The 20,491-nt window shown below is 45.8% G+C and overlaps 1 protein-coding gene across 4 annotated transcripts in view; it reads left to right on the forward strand.

Annotated features, from left to right (window-relative positions):
- apba2b (amyloid beta (A4) precursor protein-binding, family A, member 2b) overlaps positions 1-20,491 on the forward strand; it is a 65,336-nt gene that overhangs the window by 41,983 nt on the left and 2,862 nt on the right. For all 4 annotated transcript variants that reach the window (XM_080215966.1, XM_080215964.1, XM_080215967.1 and 1 more), the window contains 2 exons: positions 3,459-3,671; positions 12,671-12,790. In XM_080215966.1, coding sequence (XP_080072092.1) covers positions 3,459-3,671; positions 12,671-12,790 — 333 coding nt within the window. The remainder of the gene's footprint in view (positions 1-3,458; positions 3,672-12,670; positions 12,791-20,491) is intronic.

Here is a 20,491-nt window from a genome sequence, read left to right on the forward strand (position 1 = left end):
CCGGATGTCTGTTAAATGTTGCTAATGTACCTGCTTCCACCACCTTCTCTGGCAGCACTTTCCAGGCACCCGCCACTTTCTGTGTGAAAAATGTCCCCCGCACATCTCCCTTAAACTTGCCCCTTTCACCTTGAACCTGTGCCCCTTTGTAATTGACTCTTCCACCCTGGGAAAAAGCCTCTGACTATCCACCCTGTCCATGCCTCTCATAATTCTGTGGACATCTATTAGGTCTTCCCTCAGCCTCCATCTTTCCAGTGAAAACGATCCTAGTTTATTCAACCTCTCCTCATAACCAACACCCTCGAGACCAGGAAACATCCTGGTGAATCTTCTTTGCACACTCTCTAAAGCTTCCAAGTCCTTCTGATCATGTGGTGACCAGAACTGCAAACAGTACTCCAAATGCGGCCTAACCAAGGGTTTATATAGCTGCAACATGATTTGCCAACTTCTGTACTCAGTGTCCTGGCCAATGAAGGCAAGCATGCCGTATACCTTCTTAATCACCTTGGTCACCTATATTGCCATTTTTAGGAAACTATGGAAGTTCCTAAGGGTTCTGCCAGTTACAGTATAGAACGAAGAACAAAGAAAATTACAGCACAGGAACAGGCCCTTCGGCCCCCCAAGCCTGCACCGACCATGCTGCCCGACTGAACTAAAACCCCCTACCCTTCCAGGGACCATATCCCTCTATTCCCATCCTATTCATGTACTTGTCAAGATGACCCTTAAAAGTCACTATTGCATCCGCTTCCACTACCTTCCCCGGCAAAGAGTTTCAGGCATCCATTACTTTATGTAAAAAAATCTGCCTCGTACATCTATTTCAAACCTTGCCCCTCACACCTTAAACCTTTGCCCCCAAGTAATTGACTCTTCCACCTTGGGAAAAAGCTCCTGATTATCCACTCTGTCCATGCCTCTCATAATCTTATAGACTTCTATCAACTCGCCCCTCAACCTCTGTCGTTCCAGTGAGAACAAACCAAGTTCCTCCAACCTCTCCTCATAGCTAATGCCCTCCATACCAGGCAACATCCTGGTAAATCTTTTCTGTACCCTATCCAAAGCCTCCACATCCTTCTGGTAGTGTGGTGACCAGAATTGAACACCATATTCTAAGTGTGGCCTAACTAAGGTTCTGTAAAGCTGCAACATGACTTGCCAATTTTTAAACTCAATGCCCTGGCCGATGAAGGCAAGCATGCCATATGCCTTCTTGACTACCTTCTCCACCTGCATTGCCATTTTCAGTGACCTGTGTACCTGTACGCCCAGATCCCTCTGCCCATTAATACTCTTAAGGGTTCTGCCATTTACTATATATTTCCTATCTGTATTAGACCTTCCAAAATGCATTACCTCACATTTGTCTGGATTAAACTCCAACTGCCATCTCTCTGCCCAAGTATCCAACTGACCTATATCCTGCTGTATCCTCTGATGGTCCTCATCGCTGTCCACAAATCCATCAACCTTTGTGTCATCTGCAAACTTACTAATCAATCCAGTTACATTTTCCTCCAAATCATTTATATATATTACAAACAGCAAAGGTCCCAGCACTGATCCCTGAGGAACACCACTTGTTACAGCCCTCCGTTCAGAAACGCACCCTTCCACTGCTACCCTGTCTTCTTTGACCGAGCTGGTTTTGATTCTGCATTGCGAGCTCATCTCTGATCCCATGAGTCTTCACCTTCTACACAAATCTGCCATGAGGGACCTTGTCAAAGGCCTTATTGAAGTCCATGTAGACAACATCCACTGCCCTACCCTCATCAATCATCTTCATCACTTCCTTGAAAAACTCAATCAAGTTCGTGAGACACGACCTCCCCTTCACAAAACCATGTTGCCTCTCACTAATATGTCCACTTATTTCCAAATGGGAATAAATCCTGTCTCAAAGAATCCTCTTCAATAATTTCCCTACCACTGATATAAGGCTCACCGGCCTGTAATTATCTGGATTATTTTAGCTACCCTTCTTAAACAAAGGAACATCACTGGCTATTCTCCAATCCTCCGGGACTTCCCCTGTAGCCAGTGAGGATACAAAGATTTCTCTCAAAGCCCCAGCAATTTCCTCCCCTTGCCTCTTTCAGTATTCTGGGGTATATCCCATCAGGCCCTGGGAACTTGTCTACCTCAATGTTTCTCTAGAACCCCAGTACCTCCTCCTTTTTGACTTCAAACCCAAATGATCTACACATCCTTTCCCAGACTCACCATCCACCAGGTCCTTCTCTTTGGTGAATACTGACGCAATCATTTAATATCTCACCCATTTCCTCTGGCTCCACGTATAGATTCCCTCCCTTGTCCTTCAGTGGGCCAACCCTCTCCCTGGCTACTTTCTTGCTCTTTATATATGTATAAAAAGCCTTGGGATTTTCCTTAATCCTGCTGGCCAATGCTTTCTCGTGACCCCTTTTAGTTCTTACTCCTTAAGTTTCTTTCTACTTTCCTTTATTCCACACTTGCTTCGTGTGTTCCCAGCCTCCTGGCTTTGATAAATGTTTCCTTTTTCTCTTTGACCGGGCTCACAATATCTCTCGTTATCCAAGGTTCCCAAAACTTGCCATACTTATCCTTCATCCTTACAGGAATTCACATCTGAATTTGATCCTCCAAATGCATCAACTAATTTTTGTCTGGATTAAATGCCATCTGCCATTTCTGTGCCTAAATTGCCAACTTATCGAAATATCCTGTAGTATTCTCTGACAATCCCCAGCACTATTAGCAACTCTACCAATCTTTGTGCCATCTGCTTCAGATTTACTTCAGCATGCACTATCAGTTTGTTTACTTTGTTATGAATGTCACGCACTTTTTGTTATCTTTGTAACACCTTGTCTGGACTGTTGGCATATCCTCAGGTTATTTTCTCTCTGTAGCCATTCTTGCCTTTCTCTAACGCTCATTTCCCATGTTGTTATTTTCGTCCCTTGTCTCAATTCTTTGATACACTCCATCTTTACACATTTAACCCTATTATCCTGTTCTGTGCACACTCCCATTCCATCTTCCCCTGTGAGCATTCCCCTCTGCAGGTCCAGTGTGCAGTCCCCCAGCCAACCATCAGGCGCGTGTTCCCAACTCCCTTTGGAGTGCACGGTTCCCCTCCCTCTTTGTCTTCACAGTTTCCCTCCCCTTCCCCCTGCATACGGTCCCCCTCTCTCCTTCTGTATTCCTCCCCTGTGTACACCCTCCACCTTGCCCATCCACTCATTCACCTCCCCCATCCTCCTCCCCAGGTAGACACTCCTCCTCCACTCTTCCCCTTCTTCTTGTGGATACTAACTACACCCTCTTGGACATAAAGCCCCCTCCCCTAATGCTGTCACCCCCAGCCCCTCCTGGGTACATCCTCAGGATGAGGATTGGGGTTCTCTGTCACTGCTATGTTACTCAGTAACACCAGGGTTTGTTCTCTTCTCTCACAGCTCCACGTTGAGAAGCTGAAAGGGGAGATTTTTGGGGTTGTGATTGTGGAGTCGGGCTGGGGATCGATCCTGCCCACTGTCATCCTCGCGAACATGATGAACGGAGGACCAGCAGCTCGCTCAGGGAAGCTCAGTATTGGAGACCAGATCATGTCCATTAATGGAACCAGCCTGGTGGGCCTCCCCCTCACCACCTGCCAAGGAATCATTAAGGTACAGTGTTCCAGTAAGTTATATAACAAGGGAAATAGAAAGGGGGGGACAGAGAGATCATGTAGAGTAAATCAAAGTGAAATGATAAGGCGATAGATCAAGGTAGCAGTAAAGGTGATGATGATCAGAGTGTGGCAGGAAGGGAGCTTTTACAATCTGAATGTCATAAAGTTCACTCAGACTAGAGTCTAAACAAAGGAAAGTGAGGTATGGGGGCAAATTGGCTATGGTAGATTGGGAAACTATGTTAAAAGGTATGACAGGAGACAGGCAATGGTTAAAGAACTAATACAGCTTACAGTAAAAATATATTCCTTTATTGCAGCAAAGAAATTACTCCAACTGTGACTAACAAAATAAATTGAGGATTGTATTTAATCAACAAAGAGGCACATTAAGCTGCCAAAAGAAGAATGTGACCACTGAGATTCCAAAAGAATCAGTGCTTGGGCCCCAGTTATTCACAATTTCTATCAATGATGTGGATGTGGGGGCTGAAGGTAATCGTTCCAACAAGAGGGCCTAGTATCTCTCGGGGAACTTCCCTTTACAGGAGGACTAGGAATCAGTGACCGTCAGGCAATCTGACCCCTGACCTCAAGGGGTCAGACTAGGGAGTGGCCTCTGATTGGTGAATTGTGGTTCGGTGAGGTAAATTTTTAATCCCTTCAATTCTTTAATATTTTATTCAATGGGACTGACTACAGCAGCAGTTTACACAAGATTTAGATTATATTTAATTCTAATTTGTTCCTACAATAATTGAGACAGTTTAGTGAATAATTAACTTGTTTGACTGAACAATTTAAATTAGTTATTACTTAAAGAAAAGAGGATCCACGCAATTTAAATTTTAATTAATTAACTAACAGAATGTAATGTGGGTCACACCAGTTTTATGCTCCACCTGTGACATGGGTAATCCAGGACGGTCCAACTGCTTACATTTACAGGGAGTGCAAACAAATGAGATTCCTAATAGATTGCTTAGATTGGCTGGAGCGTCAGGAGCATGCGTGTGGCGGAGAGCGTCATAGACAGAGGTTTCAGAGAGGTGACCGCACCCAAGGTTGAGGAAGATTGATGGGTGACAGTCACAAACACTAGGCAGTCAGTGCAGCAGCCTCCCTCTCTCAAACAGATACACCGTGTTAGATGCTGTTGGGGAGGACAGTGTATGAGGGGCAATGACAGTGGCCAGGACAGTGACACCCCTACAGGCTCTGCTGTACAGCAGGGAGGGTCAAAGTGCAGGCATGCCATGGTAATCGGATGTTCAGTACTAAAGGGCACAGTCAGGTGCTTCTGTGATCGATACTCCAGGATGGTCTGTTGCCTCTCTGGTGTCAGGGTCAAGGACGTCTCTCAGCTGGTACAGGGCATTCTGAAGCGCGAAGGCAAACGGCCATAGTCGTGGTCCATGTTGGAACTAACAATGTAGGTAGGAAAGAAAGTGTGGTCCTACAAAATGAGTTCAGGGAATTAGGAAGGCAGCTGAAATGCAGAATCTCCAGGGTTGTGTTCTTAGGAATATTCCAGTGGTGTTCCACAGGGCTCTGTACTGGGACCTCTGCTATTTGTGATATATATAAATGATTTGGAAGAAGGTGTAACTGGTGTGATCAGTAAGTTTGTGAATGACACAAAGATGGCTGGACTTGCTGATAGTGACGAACATTGTCGCTCAATACAGCAGGATATAGATAGGCTGGACAATTGGGTGGTGAAATGGCAGATGGAATTTAATCCACATAAATGCAAAGTGATGCATTTTGGTAGAACTAATGTAGGGGGGAGTTATACAATAAATGGCAGAACAACCAAGAGTATAGAAACACAGAGGGACCTGGGTGTGCAAGTTCATAAATCCTTGAAGGTGGCAGCACAGGTGGAGAAGGTGGTGAAGAAGGCATATGGTGTGCTTGCCTTTACAGGACAGGGTATAGAGTATAAAAACTGGAGTCTGATGTTGCAGCTGTATAGAACACTGGTTAGGCCACATATGGAATACTGCGTCCAGTTCTGATCACCGCACTACCAGAAGGACGTGGAGGCTTTAGAGAGAGTGCAGGGGAGGTTTACCAGGATGTTGCCTGGTATGGAGGGTGTTAGCTATGAGGAGAGATTGGGTAAACTGGGGTTGTTCTCCCTGGAAAGTCAGAGAATGAGGGGAGACCTAATAGAAGTGTATAAAATTATGAAGGGTATTGATAGGGTGAATAGTGGGAAGCTTTTTCCCAGGCCAGAGGTGACGATCACGAGGGGTCACAGGCTCAAGGTGAGAGGGGCGAGGTTTAACTCAGACATCAGAGGGACGTATTTTATACAGAGGGTGGTGGGGGCCTGGAATGCACTGCCAAGTAGGGTGGTGGAGGCAGACACACTGGCATTGTTTCAGAATTATCTGGATAGTCACATGAGCAGACTGGGAATGGAGGTATACAAACGAATGGTCTAGTTGGACCAGTGAGTGGCACAGGCTTGGGGGGGCCGAAGGGCCTGTTTCCTGTGCTGTACTGTTCTTTGTTCTTTTGTTCTTTGTTCTTTGTTCTATTCCCTGTGCCACATGTGTGGTAAGTAATAGGAAGATAGTGCAGCTTAATAAGTGCCTTCAGAGTGGTTGCAGGAGAGAGGTTCCTTCTAGACAACTGGGATCTCTTCCACGACAGATGGGACCTGTGCAAAAAGGACGGGTTGCGTCTTAACTGGAAGGACACTAAGATCCTAACGGGGAGATTTGATCATGCAGTACAGGTGGATTTAAACTAATAAGGCAGGGGGTGGGATCCACAGCTGTCGGTTGAGAGTACAGAGACTGTGGAGAACTCAGGGAGAGCATACAAAACATGACAGGACAGATGTCTGAGGTGTGTTTGCTTTAACACAAGGACTATGACAGGAAGGCAGATGAATTTAAAGCTTGGATTATTACGTGGAACTATGATGTTGCGGCAATTACAGAGATTTGGATGAACGAAAGGCAGGACTGCCAGCTTAGCATTCCAGGATTTAGATGCTTCAGGCAAGATAGAGGGTGACAAAAGAGGTTGGGGGAGTGTTTCTTTACTGATCAGGGAGAATGTGACAGCTGTACAGAGGGAGGACACATTGGTGGGATCACGCAGTGAAGCCAAATGGGTAAAAATCAGGAACGGTTCAGTCACACTGTTGGGGTTGTACTACAGACCTCCCAACAACCAGAGTGAAGTGGAGGAGCTGAAATGGGAAGATGAAAAACAACGGGTGATGGACGATTTTAACTTCCCCAACACAGACTGGGATTCCTTTAGAGTCAGAGGATTGGATGGGGCAGAGTTCAGTGTGTCCAAGGGAACTTCTTCAGGCAATAGTCCAACTCGGAAGGGGCTATCTTAGACCTGGCTCTGGAAAATGAGCCCGGACAGGTGACTGATGTCTCAGTGGGGACTGTTTTGGGAACAGTGATCACAATTCTGTAAGTTTTAAAATACTTGTAGAAAAGGATAGAATTAGTCCCAGAGTGAAAGAATTAAACTGGAGGAAGGCTAACTATAACAGTGTTAGGCAGGAGCTAGGGAATGTAGACTGGGGGGAGTGGGGGGGCTGTTTGAGAATAAATCCACATCCGATATGTGGGAGTCTTTTAAAAGTCAGTTTGAAAAAAGTCAGTTGGTAACAATTCAGAATGAGTATGTCTCTGTAAAAACAAAGGATAAAGATGGCAAGATTCAGAAACCGCGGGTGACAAGAGAGATTGTGAGCTTAGTGAAAAAGAAGAAGGAGGCATGCATAAATTTCAGGAAACTGAAAAGGGATAAGGTTCTTGAGGACACAAAGATAGCAGGAAAAGGCTTAAACAGGGATTTAGGAAGGCTGAAAGAGCCATGAATTGTCCTTGGCAGGATTAAGGAGAATCCCAAAACTATTTATGCATATATAAGGAGGAAGTGGGTAGCTAAGGAAAGGATAGGTCCACTTGAGGACAGTGGAGGGAATTTGTGGAGCCAGATGAGGTGGGTGAGGTCCTTAACGAGTATTTTGCATCAGTATTCACAAAGGAGAAGGATGTGGTCAATGGTGAGTGTAGAAAGCAGGATTTTAACATTCTAGGACATGAGGTTAAAAAGGGAGGAGGCTTTGAAAAACATTAAGTGGACAAGTCTCCAGGGTCAGAAAGGGTCAATCCCAGAATACTGAGAGAGAGGTGAGGGAAGAAATTGCTGAGGCCTTGGCCAAAATCTTTGTATCCTCTTTAGCCACTGGTGAGGTACCAGAGGATTGGAGAGTAGCTAACATTGTTCCTCTGTTTAAAAGGGCAGGAGAGACAATCGGGGAAATTACAGGCCTGTGAGCTTTACCCCAGTGGTGGGAAATGATTGGAGAAGATTCTTCGGGACAGGATGTACTCACATCTGGAACAGAATAGGCTCAATTAGTGATAGGCAACATGGTTTTGAGTTCTTTGAGGGAGTGACAAGACAAATTGACTGAAGCAGGGCAGTGAGTGTTGTATAGATGGACTTTAGTAAAGCCTTCGATAAGGTTCCTCATGGTAGGCTGATACAGAAGGTGAAGACGTATGGGATCCGAGGTGAGCTGGTAAGGTGGATACAAAACTGGCTTTTCTAACTGGAGGTCTGTGATAAGCGGTGTTACATGAGGATCAGTGTTGGGCCTCTATTGTTTGTAATATATATAAATAATTTGGAGGAAAATGTAGGCGGTCTGATTAATAAATTTGCAGATGATACAAAAATTGGGGAAGTAGCGGATAGTGAGGAGGATTGTCAGAGGATACAGCAGGATATAAATCAGCTGGAGACCTGGGCCGAAAGATGGCAGATGGAATTTAACCTGCACAAATGTGAGGTGATGTGATTTGGAAGGTCTACGGCAGAAGGAAAGTATACAGTAAATGGTAAAGCCCTTAAAAATATTACAGAGGGATCTGGGGGTGCAGATTCACAGTTCCCTGAAGGTGGCAACTCAGGTGGACAAGATGGTGAAGAAGGTGTAAGGCATGCTGGCCTTCATCAGTCAGGGCATTGAGTATAGGAATTGGAAAATCATGTTGCAGCTGTATAAGACTTTGATTAGACTGCATTTGGAGTATTGTGTACAATTCTGGTCACCACACTACCGGAAAGATGGTGATGCATTGGAAAGGGTGCAGAAGAGATTTACCAGGATGTTGCCTGGTTTGGAGGATATAGATTATAGGAAAGGTTGAATAAATTTGTATTGTTTTCATTGCAGCATCAGAGGATGAGGGGGGACTTGATAGAGGTTTATAAGATTATGACAGGCTTGGATAGAGTGGATAGTCAGAGTCTTTTTCCCAGGGTCAAAGGGTCAGTTTCTCAGAGGCATAGACTGAAAGTGAGAGAGAGAAAGTTTAAAAGAGATGTTAGGGGCAAGTTTTTCACACAGAGGGTGGTGAATGCCTGGAACGCGCTGCTGGAGGAGGTGGTGGAAGCAGATTCTATAACAATGTTCAAGAGGCATCTAGATAGATACATGAATAGGCAGCGAATAGAGGGATATGGATCACATAGGGGCAAGAAAATATTAGAGAGGTAGCGTCTTAGTGGGCTGAAGGGCCTGGTCCTGTGCTGTACTGTTCTTTGTCCAAGTTTGCAGATGATACAAGATTGAAGTGTGAGTTGCAAGGAGGATGTAAGTACACTTTGAGACGATTTGGAGAGGCTGAACTGGTGATAATTGGCAGGAGGAATATAATGTGGAGATATGTGAGATTATCCATTTTGAGAGACAGGACAGAAATAGTGTGTTTCCTAACGGTCAGTGACTGGGAAGGGTCAAACTTCAAAGGAACTTGGATGTCCCTGTTGATGAGTCATTGAAAGCTATTCTGCAGATACAGACATTTGGGTATAGAATATGTCTGTTTGCACCTATGTAGAGCCTTGGTGAGGCTGCAGCAAGGCTCTATAGTCATAGGGGTTTACAGCATGGAGACAGGCCCTTTGGTCCAACTTGTCCATGCTGCCCTTTTTTTTAAACGACTAAGCCTGTATTTGGCCCATATCCCTCTGTACCCATCGTACCCATGTAACTATCTAAATACTTTTTGAAAGTAAAGCCTTTATTACTAGCTCTGGCAGCTTGTTCCAGACACTCATCACCCTCTGTGTGAAAAAATTGCCCCTCTGGATGCTTTTGTATCTCTCCCCTCTCACCTTAAACCTATGCCCTCTAGTTTTAGACTCCCCTACCTTTGGGAAAAGATATTGACTATCTATCGCAAAAACCCAGCCTGCAGGTGCAGCAGGTGGTCAGGAAGGCGAATGGGATGCTGGCCTTCATAGCGAGGGGGATTGAATATAAAAATAGGGAGGTCTTGCTGCGGCTGTATAGGGCATTGGTGAGGCCGCAGCTGGAGTACTGTGTGCATTTTTGGTCGCCATATTTACGCAAGGATATTTTGGCCTTGGAGGGAGTGCAGAGGAAGTTTACTAGGCTGATTCTGGAGTTGAGGGGGTTGAGCTATGAGGAGAGGCTGAATAAACTAGGCTTGTACTCGTTAGAGTTTAGAAGAATAAGGGGAGATCTCATTGAGATGTATAAGATGATGAATGGGATGGATAGGATAGAGGTGGAGAGGCTCTTCCCGCTCAGAAAGGACAGTAGGACTAGGGGGCACAGCCTCAAGATAAAGGGGGGGGTGGTTTAGAACGGAGTTGAGGAGGAACTTCTTCACTCAAAGGGTGGTGAATCTCTGGAATTCTCTGCCCGTTGAAGTGGTGGAGGCTGCCTCGCTAAATATTTTTAAGACGCGGGTTGATGGGTTTTTGAGAAGCGAGGGGATTAAGGGTTATGGGGAGAGGGCGGGAATGTGGAACTGAGACACGACAGATCAGCCATGATCTTATTGAATGGCGGGGCAGGCTCGAAGGGCTGGATGGCCTACTCCTGCTCCTATTTCTTATGTTCTTATGTACCTCGTCTGTGCCCCTCATTATTTTATAGACCTCTATAAGGTCACCCCTCGGCCTCCTACGCTCCAGAGAAAAAAGTCTATTCAGCCTCTCCTTATAACTTAAACCATCAAGTCCTGGTAGCATCCTAGTAAATCTTTTCTGCACGCTTTCTAATTTAATAATATGCTTTCTATAATAGGTTGACCAGAACTGCACACAATTTTCCAAGTGTGGCCTTACCAATGTCTTGTACAACTTCAACAAGTCGACCCAACTCCTGTATTCAATGTTCTGACTGATGAAACCAAGCATGCCGAATGCCTTCTTCACCACCCTGTCCACCTGTGACTCCACTTTCAAGGAGCTATGAACATGTACACCTAGATCTCTTTGTTTTATAACTCTCCCCAACTCTCCCTAGTTGTGTTGTGTGCACTTTTGCTATTCTTAACAAAGGAAAGATAACTTGCCACAGAAGAGTGCAACAGTTTGACTGAATTAATTACTGGGATGGAGGGATTATCCTGTGAGGAAAGGTTCAATTGACTGGACCTTTAATCTCTGGAGTTTGGAAGAATGAGGGATGATCTCGTTGAAACACAGGGTTCACTAAGATAAATACAGGAAGGATGTTACCCTGGTTGGGGGTCTGGAACAAGGGGATAGTCTCTGTGTAAGGAGCATTCAGGATTGAGATGAGGAGGAATTCCTTCACTCAGAGGGTGGTGAATGTTGGAATACTCTGAGAGCTGTGGAGGTTCAGTCAAGTTCAAGGCTGAGATCACTAAGTTTCTGTATATTTAAAAACATCCAGGGACATGGGGATAGTGCAAGGAATGGTGCATTAGTCATGGTCACATTGATGATAGAGCAGACTCAATGGGCTGACTGGCCTATTTCTGATATCCCACTAGCCCCCCCCAATCCTGACCCAGCTTCCCAGCACAATGATCCCTGAGGCAGTGCTGAACTCCCCGCTACAGCTCTCCCCAAGAATGTCACTCTTGTCCCAAGGATGCTGCCAGTGAATCTTCAGAACACTCATCCGAATCCAGTATTCCCAGGTCCTGCCCGACAGGGACTGTCAGTACACCATGCAGTCCCAGAGTTCATCCTGATCCTGTTAATATACTTCCCTCCTAAATACACACTGTCTCTTCCATGCACGCACAGACTCCCTCCCTCACACGCAGACAGACTCCCTCCCTCACACCCAGACACAGACTCCCTCCCTCACACCCAGACAGACTCCCTCCCTCACACCCAGACACAGACTCCCTCCCTCACACCCAGACACAGACTCCCTCCCTCACACCCAGACACAGACTCCCTCCCTCACACCCAGACACAGACTCCCTCCCTCACACCCAGACACAGACTCCCTCCCTCACACCCAGACACAGACTCCCTCCCTCACACCCAGACACAGACTCCCTCCCTCACACCCAGACACAGACTCCCTCCCTCACACCCAGACACAGACTCCCTCCCTCACACCCAGACACAGACTCCCTCCCTCACACCCAGACACAGACTCCCTCCCTCACACCCAGACACAGACTCCCTCCCTCACACCCAGACACAGACTCCCTCCCTCACACCCAGACACAGACTCCCTCCCTCACACCCAGACACAGACTCCCTCCCTCACACCCAGACACAGACTCCCTCCCTCACACCCAGACACAGACTCCCTCCCTCACACCCAGACACAGACTCCCTCCCTCACACCCAGACACAGACTCCCTCCCTCACACCCAGACACAGACTCCCTCCCTCACACCCAGACACAGACTCCCTCCCTCACACCCAGACAGACTCCCCCCCTCACACCCAGACAGACTCCCTCCCTCACACCCAGACAGACTCCCTCCCTCACACCCAGACAGACTCCCCCCCTCACACCCAGACAGACTCCCCCCCCCTTGCACTGGAGTAACTGGTTGTTCCTCATTCCTCAGATGACTCCAATTCTCACAGCCTCATCCCAGTTGAGACCAGGGATTGATCCTGCGTGTCTGAGGTCAGTGATTCAAATCCCTCGCTCCTGATTAATTAACAACATTTCTTGTTTTTCAGGGTTTGAAGAACCAGCTTCAGGTTAAGCTGAACATTGTGAGCTGTCCTCCTGTCACCACCGTTCTGATCAAACGTCCTGACCTCAAGTATCAGCTCGGTTTCAGTGTTCAGAATGGAATTGTGAGTATACGGAGCAGGACCACATCCAACCAGCCAGGCTCAGCATCCCACTCCTACTGTCTTACCTTCCACAGTGCGGCGCTCCCTCAGCACTGACCCTCTGACAGTGCGGCGCTCCCTCAGCACTGACCCTCTGACAGTGCGGCGCTCCCTCAGCACTGACTCTCTGACAGTGCGGCACTCCCTCAGCACTGACCCTCTGACAGTGCGGCGCTCCCTCAGTACTGACCCTCTGACAGTGCGGCGCTCCCTCAGCACTGACCCTCTGACAGTGCGGCGCTCCCTCAGCACTGACCCTCTGACAGTGCGGCACTCCCTCAGCACTGACTCTCTGACAGTGCGGCACTCCCTCAGCACTGACCCTCTGACAGTGCGGCGCTCCCTCAGTACTGACCCTCTGACAGTGCGGCGCTCCCTCAGCACTGACCCTCTGACGGTGCGGCGCTCTCTCAGCACTGACCCTCTGACGGTGCGGCGCTCCCTCAGCACTGACCCTCTGACGGTGCGGCGCTCCCTCAGCACTGACCCTCTGACGGTGCGGCGCTCCCTCAGCACTGACCCTCTGACGGTGCGGCGCTCCCTCAGCACTGACCCTCTGACGGTGCGGCGCTCCCTCAGTACTGCATAACGCTGAGGGAGCGTTATAACCCCCGGAGCCAGAACTCACAGTTATTTGAAGTTTGAAACAGCTGGAATTCCCATTTCATATTGTCTGATTATACATGTTCGCTATTGTGTACGATTTTGAGATGAGACTGACTTGTTCCAGAGCCATTGCTGAGCTCTGCGTGGGAACACACTGAAAACCACCATTGGGCCGCAGTCCACCACTGCCCTCTGTTGGCAGCATAGAGCATCACTCTGCTGCACAATCTCCTTGTTCAGGGAGGCTGCCACTTGCTGTCTCAGAGCTCTGTTTTAAGGAAATTAAATTTTCTTTTTCTCCTGATGTTGGCTGTTCACAAGCTGCTTTGCCCAAAAGCGAGGGAGGGGCAGCGTGTGCACTGATAAATGGGTGTTTGTGAATGATGAATTTTGGCTAGTTGCTTTCTACTCATGAATATTGATATTCATTTAACTGATTCTTCTTTGAAAATATTGTTCCTTCATTTAAGTATGTGGCACTGTCCATGAATACACTGTGCTAAGAATGTCACAAACAGATTACTCGCTCAGGAACCAAAAGGGAAAATGCTGGAAAATCTCAGCAGATGACTCTTTGTTAAAGCTAAAAGGATAGAAAGTGGGAGATATTTATACTGCAGAGGGAGGGGACAGATAGTCATAGCCACAGAAACCAGGGGAAAAGACTTTATTCACCCTTTATTCTCTCTGTGGACAGCTATTAGTCTTTCCCCTGGTTTCTGTGGCTATGATTCATCTTTCATTCCCTCCCCCTGCAGTATAAACATCTCCCGCTTTCTGTGCCTTTTAGTTTTGACAAAGGGTCATCTGGACTCAAAATGTCAGCTCTTTTCTCTCCTTACAGATGTTGCCAGACCTGCTGAGATTTTCCAGCATTTTCTCTTTTGGTTTCAGATTCCAGCATCCGCAGTAATTTGTTTTTAGAATCGCCCAGTGATATCTGTGCTGAGGTTAATTGAGCCTGATTTTACTGTATGGACTTGGAGAATTTTGTTAAATTCTGCCTTCCCCTATCCCAGGTGACAGACCAGTTGTGGCTGGGCTCCCAGCTTATCTTCCCACTAGGATCCCTCCAACTAAAGCCCTGCACGGGGTGAATCTGCTGCTCTGACCTCCAGAGAGACAAACCTCCATTACGATGCAGCTTTCAAATCAGTGGAATTTGTGGATGAGTAGAGTTCCTGCGAACATCAACATCAGTGAAGGGTAAAGATGGCAGCACTGTAGAGTAGGCATAGCTTGCCACACCATTGGGTAAAGATTGTAAACCCACCAAGATTGTGGCTTGTTGACTGTGAACCGACTGCAGTCATCTGCTGGGGAAATGGAAGAACCCAATGATGAAACAGGGCTGTGACCTTCTCTCTGGAGAACTCTGTTGTCCTGGAGGGAGAGGAGCTCAGAAGGCTGCTGATCTCGTGGATTTGAGACGGAAGTTGCTCCCTGGCAACATCATCCACCACTGAACAGAATATTTTCGAGTCCCTTCTACACACCTCAGCTGAGGAAGGGTCAAAAAAATGCCACAACCATAGCTGTGCCCAGCCTGGGAAACTGTACCCAGTGGGACCTTTGCCCCATGAACAATAAAAGTTGTGATTTTCTGTGCACCCCTCGACAGGCGATGAAAACTGTGAATGCAATGAGAGAACTGCCGTCATTTTGAAGATCGATGTTGCTGCTCTCTGTGAAACTCAACTCCCTCAGAAAGCCAGTTTGGAGAAGAAGGGCAAGGATACACTTTATCATTTGCTAATACACAACTTGAGTATTGTTTAAAAAAAGGGATGTTGAAGCTGTTTGTCTTGCACTCATCAGAACTCTTTGCAAGAATACCTGTTATAAAGGGGAAAACGATTTATACTATATGAGAAGAGAGTACTGATTGACTAGCAACTTGACTCTGGTAACGGTGTTGTTGTGGAGAATGCATCAGTTGACAGTGACTGACAGATAACTGCCGAACATTGTTTGAAATTTAAATCAGGTAGCTTGACCTTGATTGGTCAAAGCATTGCCCAAGGGAATGAATCTGCAAATAGAACATAGAACATTACAGCGCAGAACAGGCCCTTCGGCCCACGATGTTGCGCCGACCAGTTACAAAACAATGACCCACTAATCTAAACCAATCCCTTTTCGTCCATAAACCTATCCACGGATCTCTTAAACGCCCCCAAACTAGGCGCATTTACAACTGCAGCAGGCAGGGCATTCCAATCCCTCACCACCCTCTGGGTAAAGAACCTACCCCTGACATCCGTCCTATAACTACCCCCCCTTAATTTAAAGCCATGCCCCCTCGTGCTAGATTTCTCCATCAGAGGAAAAAGGATATCACTATCCACCCTATCTAAACCTCTAATCATCTTATATGTTTCAATCAGATCCCCTCTTAGCCGCCTTCTTTCCAGCGAAAACAACCCCACATCCCTCAGCCTCTCCTCATAGGACCTCCCCTCCATACCAGGCAACATCCTGGTAAACCTCCTCTGCACCCTCTCCAAAGCCTCCACATCCTTCCTGTAATGTGGGGACCAGAACTGCACACAGTACTCCAAGTGCGGCCGCACCAGAGTTGTGTACAGTTGCAACATAACGCTGCGACTCCTAAATTCAATCCACCTACCAATAAACGCCAAGACACCGTATGCCTTCTTAACAACCTTATCTACTTGATTCCCAACTTTCAGGGATCTATGTACACATACACCTAGATCCCTCTGTTCATCCACACTATTCAAAGTCCTCCCGTTAGTCCTATACTCGACACATCTGTTATTCCTACCAAAGTGAATTACCTCACACTTCTCCGCATTAAACTCCATCCGCCACCTCTCGGCCCAGCTCTGCAACCTGTCTAAGTCAATGGCTATCATTTATCCCTTACCAATCAGAGTCCACTTGCCAACCAATCAGCACTCTCTTATACGGTATAAATGGTTGTTTTCCCTATATATCCGTATCCTGGCAAAGTGCTCTGATGCATACCAAATGAAAAGCTTCAACATGTCTCCTTTTTCAAAATACATTTCCTTCTAGTAGGGAAAAGCAGAGGAAAATCATTGTATCCAGAGAGTTGGGTTCACCATCGTAAACAGAATCACTGGTATACTTACAGATCTTCCAAATGGCTGTAATGAATGACTCATGATCGCACAGTTTCAGCTTAGTGACAACTGATGGACCAAATGCTCCTGCTGACCAAACTAAAAAACTCTTTTATGCAGATCAGCATCTGCACTGCCAGCTGTTCCAAAACAAGACAAACAGATTCTGCTGATAGATTCTGATGCCAGAGTTGCTGCCACTACACTGTTGTATAAAGAGGAATGAAGGATTTAAATGCCAATGGTCTTCCCCCTCTCAGCAAATAGACTGAACCTGAGTCACCGTTACAAAGACTCCCCTTCATTAGAAAGGAATATAATGTGGAAACATCCCTGATCCAAGTCTTACTACCTTCTGGACAATGCTATTGTTCTAGCCTGGGATCAGAAAGATGTGCCTATCACCCAAACCAAACAACTGCAGGACAGAGAGGGACGTGTACATCCACCATGAGCCCAAACACCAAAAAATCCTTCCAGAAATCCAGAAAATTTAACATTGGATGGGATCTATCTTAGGTGACTGCGGGAGGCAAGGGAAGAAATATCTGGGACCTTAGCAGATATCTTCACATCCTCATTGACCACAAGCGATGTTCCAGAGAACTGGAGAATTGCCAATGTTGTTCCCTTGTTTAAGAAAGGAAGCAGGGATAATCCAAGAAATTATAGGCTGACGTCAGTGGTGGGGAAGCTTTTGGAAAAGATACCGAGGTTCAGGATACATGCACATTTGGAAGAAAATAGACTGTTAGTGACAGGCAACATGGTTTTGTATGGGGATGGTCATGTTTCACCAACTTGATTGAGGTTTTTGAAAAACTGACAAAGACAATTGTTGTGGGAAGGGGTGTGGATGAAGTTTATATGGACTTTAGTAAAGCGTTAGGTTTAGGGTTAATGTGTTTGACAAGGTCCCACATGGCAGACTGGTACAAAAACTAAAATCTCATGGGATTCGGGGTGGGCTGGCTAGCTGGATATAGTACTGGCTTGATTATAGAATGATGTGGAGGTGCCGGCATTGACTCACCTGATGAAGGGGCAAACCCTGAAAAGTAGTGACATTTACTACCAAATAAACCTGTTGGACTTTAACTTGGTTTTGTGAGATTTCTTACTTGATTATAGAAGACAGAGAGTAGCGGTGTAAGGTGTTTTTCAGAATGGAGATCTGTAGCTAGTGGTGTTCTGCAGGGTCCAGTGCAGGGACCTCTGTTGTTTATCTTATGTATAAATAATCTGGAGGAAAATGTGGGGGGTCTGATTAGTAAACTTGCTAAGCCTGTAAGCCTAGCTCCACTCACACAATTCTCTTGTCAGTCAATCTAATCAAACATTACTCTGAAAACTCCAGGAAGAATCCAAACATAAAGTGAGTGCATTACCCCAGAATAAAACAAAGTGCAATCACTAGGAGTAATTCACCTTCTGCAGAATCAGCAGGTGGACAGCTGGCTGAAGATAATTTGCATCATTACCAGAATACAAAACAGTCTCTTCAGAAGAAACATGACACAAAAACAGTTCTTAAAAGCACAGGATCATCACACCTCCTGAACCATCACTTACTCACTGGCAAAGACTTTACTTCCAAAGAGCCAAAGTGGTTTCGGGTAAATTCCAATATGAACTTTGTAGCTCCACAAATCCAAGTAAAGTTTCTGGAAAAACACAAAGTTCTCCACGTGGTCTTTGTTGATCTGTCAAAGGTCTTTGCCTCCGTCACCTGCAAAGCCCTTTGGAAAGTTTTCCAGAGTTCCTGATATCCTGTCAAATTTGTTACTGCCTCATGACTCCTGCATGACCGCAGTGTCCTTTACAATGGACTGGAGATCAAAACCATGCTTTCTGGATGGCCATTGAGCTTGAATGAATGTGCTGTTTCTCTATCTGCTTCAGCTTGCTTGTGGAACTCAGTGGTTTCCAACAAAGGGGATGGTACTTCAGATTGAGAGGAAGCTTTTCAACCTCAACAGACTGAGAGGTACCTCTTCACGTGACTCTCTAGCAGATCCATGACTTATCTGATGACATTATGGGACCTACATTGCAAGCAACATTCAGACAACCTCAACTCTGCAAATAAAAGGGTTTGTATCTCACGTGACATCAGCAAAGCCTACCAGGCCTCCCCAGAGTGGCACCCACATCCTCAATGACTGTTATTAATGGGAAGACTTTAGAAACGATTGAACACTTCCAAAACCTGGGCAGCTGCCTTTCTCAAAAGGTCACCATCAAACCAAAAACAACTGCACCAGAACCTTCCAAACGTTATGCAGTTGGTCTTCATCAACAGCGATCTTCTTCATATGATTTAGTCTAAAATGCTATTGTTGTCACCACTCGTTCTATATGACAGTGAGACTTGGGTCACTGATCAAACGCATCTCCAGTCACTGAAGAAATTCCACTAGCCGTGTCACTGCTGATGTTCAAAGTCAAGTGATAAGACAGGAGATCAAACACCTGCATCCTCACTGAGGCCAAATCCTTCAGCAGAGTCAACATCATCATGCAAAATCAACTCCTCTGGTCTGGACACTGCATCCTAATGTCAGATAATCTACTCCTCTGGTCTGGACACTGCATCCTGAAGGCTGATAATCAACTTCCAAAACAGATCCTCTTTTCACAAGTTAAGATGACATCCAATCCGAGGAGGACTGTATTGTTATGAAGTGGAGATGGATTCCCCCCCCCGCCCCCACTCCGAGAGCTCACACCAGTCAAAGAGGAGTACCTAGCCCTACAATCTGTAAAAAGTGAGCGTCAAAATAACTCCCGGACACACTTTCTCAAATCAACAAGTAACAATTCATTTATTTAACAGTGAATAAGTTAACTAAATTATCAACAAACTGAATAAAACACAATTTTAATGGAATACTGTTCCAACAAATACAATTCCCACTCATTAACAAAAAGTAGAAGTTTAGTCACCCTAAATTTCAACCAAGTTTTGTGTCTTTAGAATATTCTGGGCTTTCTCTGGTTCTTCCTCCTTCTTTGGAATCTTTGTTATTGAGGTGAGGCTAAGGGCTAAGAGCTATGAGCTGTGGCAAGTGGTAGTTGCTCTCCCTCCTTGTCCCACTGCCACCTTCCTTTTATACTTGTGATGATGTATCAATATTTCCCACAATAGGATTAATCCTAGGTTGCCAAAACCATCAGATTTAAATTTAATAGGCTCTTGGTGTCTAAGTGCCTAATTCAAATTGATTAGCTGAATTCAAAAAAATTCAAAAGCTTGAAAGCCTGTTGCCATGGTAACACTGCTGTGTGGCTTTTTGATATAAATGTTTCATTCTGGGCACTCTATATGTACTTGTTTTTTTATACTTTCTAAGGACAGAAAAAGCACCATCTTTTAAAGGGACCATGCAATGTTTTCTCCCAAGCATTTTACAATTTTACAATTTCGCAGCACAAGAAATCTTCATTGAAAAAGGGGCAAATTGACAGTGGTGTTTGGGAGGAACTTGCTATTAATTATATCATTTGGTAGTGCCACATTCTGCAAGTTTCGATATAGTCAGAACTGACCAGATAAACTCTGCCATGGAGAAGCAACAAAAGTGAAAGGAGAGGAGGGCAGAGTTCTGGCTCAAGATATCATCATGGCAGCTCTTGCCCTCTCTGCACCAGAACTGGCCTGCAGAGTCACCTGAGGACATGAAGCTTGACAAATGGTTCTGAGGGATTGACTGACTGAATGGAATGACCAGCAGGTGGCAGTGCGAGGCTGTGAATTCACACTGTGCTGGATTCCAAACTATTAACGTTAATGTTTGAGAGGAGAATATATAAAATGCAGCATCAGATATGACAACCTAACCAGAGCTCCCAGAAGTGGATATTTATACTCTCCACTTACTGAACTTTTACATGTTTGCTCAACCTTTCACCTCTGTGTGCTCAAGCTAGAATTTGTCAATTTTCG

Source organism: Carcharhinus amblyrhynchos, chromosome 32 (genome assembly GCF_965287045.1).
Source record: "Carcharhinus amblyrhynchos chromosome 32, sCarAmb.v2.hapA, whole genome shotgun sequence".
Classification (NCBI taxonomy): domain Eukaryota; kingdom Metazoa; phylum Chordata; class Chondrichthyes; order Carcharhiniformes; family Carcharhinidae; genus Carcharhinus; species Carcharhinus amblyrhynchos.